Source organism: Juglans regia, chromosome 7 (assembly GCF_001411555.2).
Source record: "Juglans regia cultivar Chandler chromosome 7, Walnut 2.0, whole genome shotgun sequence".
Lineage (NCBI taxonomy): Eukaryota > Viridiplantae > Streptophyta > Magnoliopsida > Fagales > Juglandaceae > Juglans > Juglans regia.
The window spans coordinates 13,498,600-13,511,249 of record NC_049907.1 but is presented as its reverse complement, the minus strand read 5'-3'; the positions used below and the strand labels follow the sequence as shown (position 1 = coordinate 13,511,249).

The window sequence follows — 12,650 nt, the reverse complement described above, 5'->3', positions numbered from 1 at the left end:
TGCGCGTGGGAGCGCGTGCTGCCTCCATTTGGCGTCTGGTTTTCACCGCTTTTCTTGTCTCGATGAGACGAACACAGTGGTATGCTCAAATCTGGATACTGAGCAACACACTAAAACCAAGTTTTCTGAAATAAAAACTCCTTCCAACAAACGCTCTGATATCACTTGTTGGAGAAATCAACACAGCGGAAGGGATAAAAGCGGTAATAAAAGAGTACACTCACGCACTCAGTGACACCAAGAGTTTAACGTGGTTCGGCAACTGCCTACATCCACAGAAAAGAGCTTCACTAATAAATAGTGGAACACAAGAAAATATTACAGAGGAGGAGGATTACACTCTACTCAACTCAACTCTCTTCTTTTCTCTCAGAGCTCTCTCGGCTCTCTCTCTTTTCTTTTCTCCTTGGGGTGTGTTGAAGCTCTCGCCTGAAGCTTCAATTTATAGGAGCCTCAATGTGTGAATGCATTTATTTGCATTCATTAGGTAGTTGGGCACTGGGGGTTGAGGGTTAAGCGCTGAGCAGTCAACAATGACTGCTCAGGGCATGGACTTCAACACACCACTCTCTCCTTCCCTCCCATTGAGCCCTATAGTCCCACCCCTGCCTCCCTCCCTCCCTCTTTGTTCCCAGGAAAACCACGATCATGAAAAAAAATGGCAATTCAAGACATCATCTCACACTGGGTTCATCACTTTAATTCAAGAGTATTGGTCAAATCTCGACAGCTTCAACACAAATTTCATACAGGAAGCTAATACACAAATTCAAAACAAGAATTACTCAAAATTACTCAAAACAAGACTTTAATATGATCTCCATAAGAATTACCCAAAACAAGAGGCAAAAAAATATTATCTACCCTTAATCTCCATAAATCCCTACAAATAATAGGAATAAAATACAAAATGTTATCTTCAAACTGTGTAAATTGCAGATATGAAGACGTCAATGAAGACTGAACATTGTCTGAGAGGGCAACAAAGCATGGGCTGAAAGGGCTGGAGAGGTTCGCCAGTGTGGAGAGGTGCGCCAGTGTGGGTAGTGAGTGTTTCATTCATTTCAGAAGAAGATTTTCATGCGGGTTATGTATATTTGATTTTACTATCCTGTAGTGTGGTTCATGGAATTTGTATGTGGATTACTGATGCGTCTGCATCTTATTCATTATCGTTGTATCCATGAGAATGGAATTACCGTTCTAAAGAGGGATTACTTATATTCTACTATTATAATTGATCATTAAAGAATTAGTAATTATTAATAATAAATACTAAATTCTCACAATTAAGTTTAGTATTAAAAAATTATAATATTAAACATATATAGTGTCACACGTGTAAATGGTAAACCGGAAAACCGGACCGGACCGGATCAAAACTGGAAAAATCGAAAGTTTTGATTTTGGTGATGAATTAGTTCGTATCAGTTCTTAAATATCCAAAACCAGTATATACCGGTTCGTTTCCAAAATTTATTCAAAACCGAATAGAATTGGACCAATTTCACCCATACTTCTTTCATATTCGCTTCTCTATTTGCAAATTATAAAGATTGTCTCGCCTCTCTCTACCAAAACCAAGAAAATACTAATAGCTAACTTGTCTTTCCAATTCTTATTTTTTGTTTTTATTTTTTATTTTGTTTTCTTTTACATAAAAAATGTCAAACTTATCGCTTTTTGCCCACCCAATGTCTTAATGTAGAGGATTATCCTCAATGTATTTCCAGTTATCTCTATTGAGATTTTAATATGAAGTAGCTTTTCTCTAAAAAAAAAGAAGCCTCTAATCTACAACCTCCTCCAAAAGTGCAAAACATTACACACACCATACAATTCGACTACTCATCATCAAGTATTTCAAAAATAGCTTTTGCTACCCCTACACTGACGGCGTGTAAGTCTCACAGACTAGTATAGTTTCATGCACTACCGATGAGCCACTGGAGATCTTGTTGTTCCTCTAAATATCTTGTCCGTCCTTGCTTTCCCAGAATAAGGACATGGAGGCAGTGTTAAATACGTTGTCGTATATGTAAACATCATATTATTACTAACATAAATAATCTGTAAAATCGAAAAAATGGAATAGGACCGGACTGGATTGAAATCAGAAAAATTGAAAATTTCGGTTTCAATGGTGAATCAGTCTGGTATCGATTCTTAAATTTTTAAAACCAGTATGCAATGGTTCGGTTATAAAAAATATACAAAATTGGACCAGTTAAACCCATTTCAATGGGGCCTATAAAATATTACTATTCACAACTCAATTCAAGTCATCTCAACAGTCAAACACATGGACCATTTTAGTCTTTAACCCTTTTCTATATTAGGTATATTTTATAGCTTTCATCTCTCCTGCCGCTTGGAACTAAATAACTTGTACTGCAATCATTCACATAATGGACAGGGTGAGGGGAAGAGCTGCATACATTAAATGCATGCATGTCTTCCAAATCGAGTTGGTTTCCTTGCAAAAATTTCCCGTCTCATTAGCCAGCAGACTCACTTGATGTTGCCTGCCTATCTTACTAAGGTCAATTTCAAATCCAACTCTGAGCTACCAAGAACAGGAGGTCGATCCCGTCACCATTTATCCAACTTATGCAAGACCAAAAGGTGCTTCTAAACACATCATGGAACAGAAAGATGACGGTTTTCATCACATCAGTGAAATTCTTGTGCAATGGGCAATGAGCTATAAGAACGTCCGATTAGAAGTATTCGCTACCCCAACAGGCTTCAGCTCACCTGTGTGGGGCACAATCCCTATGGGAAGAAGAGGAAAATTAACAAATACCTTTGGGGAGAAGTGGCCGAATGAAGGCCTATTCACTACTTAAAAAGATTCTTCTCTAATCTATTTAACTTCGAGTCTTCAAGTGCAGTTTGCATGACAAGTTTCAAGATAGTCTATGACCAAATGTAATATGGTACATACGCCTACACGACAAGTTTCATGAGTGGACTTGAATTAAAGACTAAAATATACACAAGGGGAAAATCAGAAATCTCATGCAACAAAGGTTTCCTTTAATTGCATAGTGTTTATCAAAGCTCAAGTTCTAGTAGCCCCTTCCAAGCGTATTCGCTTGGGACCTTTTTCTTCCCCCTGGCTGCTGGCATTTATCACCTTATTTTCATTAGCCTCTACTAAACATCTTTTGTACGGCTTAAACACCGTTCGTCGAGCCTTGAGTTTTCCATGTCCAAGCCCTATTGTCAACAGCCCATCCTCTCCATTGTTGTTGCCTCCTTGATGGCTAGAACAAGAACCGCATGTTTCACTGATGAGGTCCAACAGTGATTCATTTCCATCTTTCTCATCTGCAGTTTGCTTCTCTTGTTGGATAGTGTCTTTTAGATGCCCCTTGTTCTTCACATCATTTGGAGGTAAAAAGCTTTGTGGTAACACCTCTCTAGAGAAGAGAGCTTGAAAGGCCAGCCGTCCCTGAGAAATAAAATCATGCAAAAAGAGCAACAATTAATCTATGTGTTATATAATAAGAAAATAAGTTGAGTTTATTTAATAAAGTATTCATTACAAAAAAATACTGTGCTATTACCCCTTCAGAGACTGACTTCCAGGAATCACTCATGTTGCAGGCACTTCTACAGCGACGATTACTGCTCTCAGAAGCTAGATGGTTTGCATCAGGTTCTTCTGGCTCCTCCTTTCCTTTCTCATTCGTCTCAAGCATTCCTTTCTCATGCTTCTCCAATGCATCAGTCTCTACTTCGCTGCTAGAAGTTGTGTTGGAACCACATGAGGAACGGTCAACCAGTTTTCTGCCTTTTGCTTTGTTTGAATCGTGGAGCTCAGTGGCTGATATAGCCTTCTGTTGATCAGCAGCTTTTGACCCAGTGTTTAGCTTTACACCTCCACTCTCCTCAGAATCCGACGATGACAGAGTTGGTGATTTTGAAGCTGAATGTTGAACCTGTCCAATTTCTGAATAGTCTTGCTCCAGCTGTTGCAAGGGATGATTTTGAAGAGTACTCTCTTCTCTGTCTGTCTTGGCTGCTGGGGCTTGACCATCTGTAGGTGGAACTGCAAGGGTGGATGCATGAGTGCAGGTATAAGGAGCATGAAGAGGGGCACATATGGGAAGCAGACCATGGGCTGCCCACCATGCAGTTGCAGCCGCTACAGTAGCAGCAGCAATAGCTGCCATACTTGGAGTAGAACCCATTTGCCTCAAAAAACTTCCTCGGATCCCTGCTGGAGAATCTGCAGAATTCTCAACATTTGCATGGGGCCAAAATGTTGCAGCAAAACTCGCTGCAGCATGGGCTGCCGGATTTTGATACAAAGCAGATACAATAAGACGTGACAAGGTGGAGGAAATGTGAAATGATTGGTAGTCATCTTGGTTATGGAAAGTTGAGGTGGGAGGAGGGAAAGCTGGAATTGATTGATCAGCAGAAGATCTGGGAATGTTAGTTTGACTTTGAGCAGTTGCAGATGCAGCTGGATTTGTGAACAGGTTAGGGTGTCCATGAACCTCTCCCATTGGGTGAAATATGGAATCTTGGAATGACATGTCTGAGGAAGGAGTTTGAGTACAAGTTCCTAGGCTCCCATCTACAACCTGCACAGGGACATGCCGTGGGTAATTTTGAGTGGCTAGCTTCTCATCCATAGGCATTGCACAATTCAAATCATCTGTTTTTTCACCTTGAACCGATTTCTCATGTGGAACATTAGAATTCTCCGACTTTGAGCCTTTATTAGTGCAAGTACCCTGAATTGTTAGTTTGGCATCAGCTTTCTCTGACTTCTGATTTCCTTTATGTTCACTCGTGACATAGGATTCATTTGCTTCATCCTGAGTTATTGAACCTTTAATTGAAGGGATAAACTCCCTTAACGTGGATGAATTTCTGACTGGAGCAGGAGCTGGTTTGGAACTTTTGCTAGGTGAAGAAACAGAGGAATGATGCGCTTCCTGGAGAAGGGTAAAGACCTCTGAGCAAGAGTCATCCTGATCATCTTTTGCACTTTTTCGTTTCTCATCTCCAATAGGTTTCTGTTGCAAAAAGAAAAATGCACAAGTGATGTTTATTGAGAAAAGATAAAAGGCTAAGTATGGCAAACGAATTTAAGAGAACAATTATGAGATATATTAACAACTTCAGGCAGTGGCTCTTTCTCGAAGTCGCTGCTTGTTTAAAATGAAAAGAAGAAACTGATGTCAAAAGGTTCCCATCCTTTGCTCCCCACCTGTGATGTGGGAGCACCAATGCTTGTTTTTCGAGGATAAGGATTAGTTGGTCTCCTTTTAGGGCGTGGTGGCGGAATGTCTATTTCAAGAGCTTGCCCTATTGGAACACCTTTAATGACCGCCTCCTTCTCCAACTGAAAGCGAAGAGGTTGTTAGCAAAGCCACCTGAGTTGTATACTCAACAGGAGATAATGTTTAAATATGGAAGTCATTTAATGCACTAAAAGCAGCAGTGCAACTTCAAAGGTAATCTAATGGAAGAACTCAAAATGCTTTCAAAAGGTCCAACGCTGTGTTCTAAAATTTTACATTGTCTGCACACATTAGTACCAAAACAATGACAAAGCACACAGTTAAACTTTGGAAACAAACTACCTAATGTATAAACGAAGAACAATGTTGAGAGATCAGTAACCCAGGATGGAACAAAATAAAATATTCACCTTGTGCCTTGCATAGAAGTTTTAAAATGCAGGAGAACAGGGCCTAGACAATTTCAAAATGATAGTGGTTTGCACATATAGGCCACTACAAACGACTTTAGAAACTCACAATCACATCTGGAACTTTTGAGCTGAAGTTAAGAGATCCATCTCAGGAAATGCACTAATGGTAGAAAACTAAAATGAGAAGGGAGATCCATTGATACCATAAAAATTTTTTCACATCCACCTTATATAATATATATTAACTCGTGAAATATCTTGTCAGACCAGAGGTATCTGTCGTAAGCACAAACTTTGGTGGCAAGTACTTCATTTGAATTACTCTATTCCATACTCTATCACATCAACGGTACAGACTGCTCATGATTGGCTTTGCTAATTGATGAGATTGAGACACAGTATCAATGATCCTAAAGAAGGTAGCACAAATCTCTGCTTAATTCAATAAGACACATTTCAGATCAGTTCTTCCCACATTTTCGAGATAGAATCATTTCCATACACTTCAATTTGCTTAATTATTATTTTTTCAACCTGCTCTCAAGAACAGATAGAAATCCAAGACACTGCACCATGGATTCATTAGGATTGACCTTTTAAGTGTGAACCCACAAAACCTATGTCCTGAATGACTAATGTATATTTATTTATGCTTTGGCCTCGCAATTTTATTTGATTTAATGGTACAAAAATCCAAATACATAGTAATTTATTAGTGCTACTCAGATGGTATATTGTTTCTGTTGGGTTTAACGTGAAGCATCCGCAATATTATTGAATGGATGGTCTTCCTATGAATCCTATAATTATGTCTATGATGTGATTTCAAACAAGCAACAGTCTCCCAAAGTTCTGAGTAAAGTTGAAAATAAAAAGGACATAGAATCAGATTTACTCTTTCTGCCATATGAAGGTGGCTTCAGTTACGATAAGTGTTAGGCCCCTTTGGTTTCATATACAAATGTTCCAGCCCTGGTGGAATGAGAAAAGACACCATTATTGCACTGCTAACTTGAAGGAGGACTACACCGAGCTCTTGTTTCCCTCAGTACAAGAGGTCAATGAGTAATTTACGGTATAGTTGCATCCTAGATGTAGTTGAGTTAAGTTCAATTTAAGAGCATGCTTTTCAATTAAAAATTTGATTTTGGGGGGGAGGGAGAGAGAGAGAGAGAGAGACAATCAACTTCAAACTTGTGCCGGAGAGGTCTGAGTGAGATTCTGGCGATGCCTGTGCTCGAGATCTTCAAATAGACCTGACAAACAAGCCTGTGGAGGATGGGGGAGGCACGTCATTGCACTGGGAGGGCCAATACTCTGTAGGCTGTCACAGAACATGCCGGCGAGCTCTGGGTTGCAGTCTGACACCACGTCAGGAGGGCTGCCACTCTGTGGGCAGGCACAGAACACGTTGGTGATTAAATTTGTGGAGGATGTGGGGGTCGTAATGGTACCGGGAACTCTGCAACAAGGGGAGACAACACAGAATGGGTCGCAGGAGGGGTTTGAGCAGGAACAAGAGCCACAAATGTTCAGTATGGTGCTTGGAAAAAATATATTAATGGGAGAGTGAGAAATCCTGGCAGATTCTGCTAAAGTTCTTGTAATTTTTGAGAGTGAGAATGGGAAGGAGAAGGGGAAGGTAGAAGGGGAAGGAACTTTGATCCTATTTGGGTCAAATAAAAATCGAACAGCGGGTGAGGAGCTTACAGGGGATGATCCTATGCCAATATGTACTATTTCTCCTTCTCTATCCTCTGATTGGGTAATACAAAAAGTGGAGGAAATTCAGAGATGTGTAGGGATATCATGTGAGGGTTATGAAGATCAATTGAAGGCACTTCTAACAGCAATTGAGGCAAGACATTATCACCATGGAATAGGGTTAAAAACAAATAGAGAGTTGAGGAGGCTAACTTGGTCTGTTAACTATGATGGAAAGGAGGGGAGTGCAAGCCATGGAAGGAACAAAGGGAGGGCTAGAGTAGTTGATAAATGAAGCCTAAGATTCTTATTTGGAATGTTAGGGGGTTGAACGAGATCAATAAACGCCTTCGAATAAGATATTTGTTAAGACATTGGAAGATGGACATCATTTGTTTGATGGAAACTAAATTGAAGCTTATCACAAGAAGTACTATCCGGAGTATTTGGCGCTTGCCAGTAGGTAGGCTGGTCATATCTACCCTCGAATGGGGCATTGGGTGGAATATTGGTAATGTGGGATAAAAGGGTGAACCTCGACGATTGTTTTCCACCCCCATCTGATGTACCAATGAAATCACATCACCTGCCACCCCTATACTTTGCCAACCTCCCATATAGTGACTGTGAGCATTGTGACACCTGTGTGAGATATGCTCTGTTTCCGACACAATGGGTTTATTTAAACTCCATCCTTCCTCCCAGCTTTATGCACTCGTCCACCGTGGCTGCCAACCATCCCACACTAATTCTCCCCAACAACACAACTCAACCCTTTTCTTTTTCTCATTTATGCTAGCACAATGACACCATCATCCACCAGGAACTCAAAGACCTTCGATCCGACCAATAGATGTTTCAATATCACCATATTCTTCCATTGAATCAAAGATGTCAATACCACAGCAATAATTTTTGAATCATACCAGAAGCTATAAAATCCACATGACCATGATTCAGAATAACCGTGATCACAATTTTATGTGATTATGTGACAAAAGAATGCTTGAGAGTAGTCACAATTATCTTATGCTAGTATAGAACTACTAGATATTTCTTCTGCATGTGAACTAAACTGTGAATTATAAAAACCTAAGAAAAGTTATAAATTTAGTGAAATTCTCAAGTATGTTGCAACCTAGAAAAAGTAGGTTGACAACAATAGAGTCTATAACTACACTCCATCAACTCACAGCATCCAAGAGTTTAAACTCTGCCTAACCCAAGTACCAACAGGCCACCTCATATCATATTACCTCACAATCCTTACAAGTAGGTCTTTACTGTCCATACATCCATATAGTTAAGCCACCTTTACCATAAAAATGAATACAATATACATTTTTTGCCTACCAATTTCCACCAGCAGCCAGCTCAATAGCTCTGTAGCCTATTGAATGACTTTCTCATCAGAAAACAAGGGAACTCCCGATTTTATCCGACTATCCTAGTAGCTGCATTTCCAACACTAGTCTTCATTTCTATAACACTTAATTACCGAGCGCTTGGATAAAAAGTTGCTAGCATTTCATTCAACGAGAAAAAATAAACTTTATGCTAGATTTGTTGACCTTGTGGGGAAATACAAGAAAAGAAAAGAGGTATAGTCCAAACACACCATTGCCAAAAAGGCTTGGATCAGGAATCAAAAACAAAAATGAAATTACAAGCCTGAGGGAGTTCAAGGCATCTAGATAAAGAAATCTTCTGCAGCTTGAGTGGAAGGATGGATATCATCCTTCATCCAAAACCATAGTACCAAGAGGTTATTGAATGACAACCATTATATTCGCATGTTAAATCACAACTTGTTCCTAAGTATTAAACTAATAGGAAATTTTAATATTCTAATGCTCCAGTTTCATGAGAACCCAAAAATAGTGTCAAAAGCATAAACTTCATAGATAAGAAAGGGTATATTCAATCATTTAATTGTATCATAAGTGAAAGTAACTAGTTATCCACAACAGAACCTCTCATGCAATATCTCATCTCACATGCTCTAAACATTTTTTTAATGATTCGGTTTAGGCAAAAATAGGAGATTCTGTTTGTGCAGATTTTGCCCATTCCTTATACCTCAGTGTTCTCGAGCTATATATTCTATATACAAGAAAAAAAACCTCCACTACAATCACCTTGAATAAGAGCCATTGTTTACCTCGAACGAAACAGGCTTCCTAGAATAACTCAAAACTTGAGCAATATATCTGCACTTGCTTATGTCAGTTTATTCCACTTGATGCTCAACTCAATTGCCAAGGCAATAGAGGAACGGAAGATTTTTACATAAACCTTTTTCCTATCGAATTCAAATTTTATTTTATTTTATTCTTCCTTCCCAGATTGAAATGAAGTATAAACAAATATGGCAACAGTTCTCTTCAAGCTATGAATTTCTAAGTCACTATATTCATTTTTTGACTTCTTGCTATTTAGTTTTTTTTTTTATTGGCATTGGGAGTCCGAGAACTGCGTCCTGACTAATCTCGGGGGTGCACAAACACTCGGCAAAGAGTTTTCCGCAAGTGTACCTCGGATAATTCAAGGGAAAAATCTCCCGGTCCAATGGCCCCTAGAGATTGTATGCACCCAATGGGATTCAAACCTTAGAAGTAGAGGGAGCATACCTACAAGCCCAAGGTTGTTACCACTTGAGCCAACCCCTAGGGGTTTCTTGCTACATAGTGACCCCAATCGTTTGAACATCTATTTTAAGGGATATGTTTTGAACTAGAGGGGAACTGAAGAGAAATCTTGTAAGTGAACCTAATCCCATTCCCGTCATCCTGAAATAGGCAGTCTTGGAAGGAAATATACAGCCTCTACTGCTGTTGTAGAAGTTTTTTATCATCGTGACTCTGTCAATGAATATAGTGCTTTTAGATAAAAAGCCTCACAACAAGGCTTTTTTATTCCTTACTGTTAAGTTAGACATGCACATATTTGTGACGACCCAAGAAAGTCCCAAGGCATATTTGGGATCATATTCCAAAAGGATTAGTTAATGGTACAATTGAAGTCCCTTGGAATCATTATAAAGAGCAATAACTTCTACCTCCCAAGTATTGTAGGATCCCATCCGCCACCTATCCTCATTCAATATGGGGTATCACACGCACTCGGTGATTTCAAAACCCTCATCTTACTTTCACTCTGTTCTTATAAAAGTAAGTGTTATTTGAGACAGCAAAAGCTTTCAACAATTTTAAATGATTATCATTGCGCATAAGAAGCAAACATAAGAAAAACAACATAATTTTTCCCCTTACAAGCACTAAACTTGCTGTCAGGGTGTTTCATAGTTAAAAGAGAACACAACTTATGCACATGACAATCAAGCTGAAAGGATATAGTAAGGCAATAAAACAATTAAAAAAAGTAGACAGAACCATAACTGTGAGCAAAAGTATAAGTATTGTTTACAACTAGCAAAAAGCCATCTCATACAAGCATGATGTGAGAAGCTAGCGATTGACCTTTGAAAAGAATTTCTGTGCATGACTCCTGATCTGCACAGCAGTCTTTGTTCCTATATGTTCTGCGCACCACCAAGTAAAACACAAAAGGAGAAAACAACGAATCTCCAATTATGAGAAAAAATACATTACAACAGAATTTGATGGCATTTCCTGGTAGGAAATATCCAAGGGATTCATTCAGCTTAAGACATGTTTTCAAATATCCTAAGTTTGAACCATAGATAGCATACATTTCAATTTGCATTTCCCACCCGACTAATAAATAATTGTATGTACAACAATAAACTTAAAAAAAAAAAAAAAAAGTTAGGTGCAAGGGAAGTAAAACCTTCTATCCGCTGCCAAGCTCGGCCATAAAGCTTCAAGGCTTCTAGAAACCTATTATGCTCCTCCTCTGTCCATCGCTCTCGTTGCTTCGTAATTGTATATGGTTTTCTTGTCTACCATTAACATAAATTCGTAATTTACATATTTAGGTTCTAACATATGGATTCAATTTCAACAAGCAGCCAAAATAAAAATAAAAATTTGAAGTTAAATCATCCCCATATAAATCGTCTATTATCACCTTAATAGCAAGTTCTTCACCAGAGGAGTATGTGTCCATTGCCGGACTCGGGCAACCAGCGGCTGCTTCAAACCCTCTCTAATGAGCAACGGGTATAACGAAAATGTCCATTCATTTCCAACCACATCGAAAGCTACGATTATTAAAGCCACCGTCGTCAATAACGAAAGCTGATATGCCGATGCTACTGCAAAAGAAAAACAAAATGGACAACAATCCGTAGAGATCCACCTCTGTATTGTATAGGCACAGTTTGGAATTTCAATTCACAAGTACCTTTAGTTTGAATCATATTGTCAGATAAATAAATATTTAAACCCTTTTAAAAATATTAAGAAACCACCGGAGCATAGAGAGACTCTTCTCGGAAATAATTATTAAAAGAAAATTTCTTAATCAGAATCCTCACCAAAACGAACCCGAAGACGCCAAAACCTTAAGAAATGTAAAAAAGAAAGAGAGAAACTTTAATCAGTATACATGAATCCATCCACCTCTGATATAATTCTTTAATACGCATACACTACCGCTTCAGTAATGGTTTTCCTTTGTTTGTTTACCGGGAAACGTAAAGAAAAAAAAAAAAAAGCAAAGGAAGAAGAGTTCCAAATCTCAGATTTTTCAATCCACAGCTCTGCCAAGCATAATAACTCTTTAACTCGGTTGAGGTAGGTTTTGAAGATGAAAAAAACATAAAATAACAGACTCTGCATATGGTTTCCACTTCCTTTGCTTGTAATTTCTCGGTAACCAAACTGAGAGCAATAGTTGAAAAGAGATCCATAAATTGGAAGAGAAAAAAAAAGAAAAGAAAAGAGGAAAGTACTTTCGGAGAATGCCATGGTGGATGTGAACTCTCGAGACAATGACGGCGATTCGGATCGGGCATGGGTGGGGAGTGAGCTCATGTGAGACATGGCGGCGGAGAACCCATGGTTTCCTGCAATGGTGGGATCGGAATGCGTCAAACTTCGATCGGTCAATCAGAAATAATCGAATTCCTCGGAGAGAGACAAAGATAGAGAGAAGGAGAAGAAGAGAGCTACAGAAGGAAGAAGAAGCAGTGAGAGTTGCCGTGAGACAAACACACCAGAGACCTTTTACAGTTGGAGAGTCCCTCCGCAAGCAATCACAGCCAGTATTTTAACTTGCGTATTTTATTTTCTTTGTTATTTATTATTTTCGTTTTTTTTTTTGAGGCTGTGAAGCACAGACACGA

At 39.0% G+C, this 12,650-nt stretch overlaps 1 protein-coding gene across 6 annotated transcripts; it reads right to left on the bottom strand.

Annotated features, from left to right (window-relative positions):
- Positions 1 to 2,811: 2,811 nt before the first annotated feature.
- LOC108988289 (protein LHY-like) lies at positions 2,812 to 12,558 on the bottom strand. Of its 6 annotated transcripts, none has more exons than XM_018961510.2 (9): positions 12,478 to 12,558; positions 12,258 to 12,371; positions 11,841 to 11,866; positions 11,432 to 11,618; positions 11,192 to 11,303; positions 10,861 to 10,922; positions 5,231 to 5,365; positions 3,573 to 5,036; positions 2,812 to 3,457 (listed from the first exon to the last, which is right to left on the bottom strand). In XM_018961510.2, the coding sequence occupies exons 4-9, from the start codon at positions 11,468 to 11,470 to the stop codon at positions 3,065 to 3,067; spliced, it is 2,205 nt and encodes a 734-aa protein (XP_018817055.1). In that variant the 5' UTR covers positions 11,471 to 11,618; positions 11,841 to 11,866; positions 12,258 to 12,371; positions 12,478 to 12,558; the 3' UTR covers positions 2,812 to 3,064. The 6 variants fall into 6 exon arrangements, with proteins under 6 accessions (XP_018817055.1, XP_035547363.1, XP_018817054.1 ...); XM_035691470.1 differs by having other exon boundaries at positions 12,529 to 12,546; XM_018961509.2 differs by having other exon boundaries at positions 12,258 to 12,544.
- Positions 12,559 to 12,650: the final 92 nt, after the last annotated feature.

What these genes read in the sequence shown, in the direction of transcription:
- LOC108988289 (XM_018961510.2), bottom strand. Translation starts at nt 11,470, where the DNA reads ATGGACACATACTCCTCTGGTGAAGAACTTGCTATTAAG. An exon ending in AGCTTGGCAGCGGATAGAAG is followed by an intron (nt 10,923 to 11,191) that starts GTTTTACTTCCC and finishes GGTGGTGCGCAG; the next exon opens with AACATATAGGAACAAAGACT. An exon ending in CACAGAAATTCTTTTCAAAG is followed by an intron (nt 5,366 to 10,860) that starts GTCAATCGCTAG and finishes CTTCGCTTTCAG; the next exon opens with TTGGAGAAGGAGGCGGTCAT.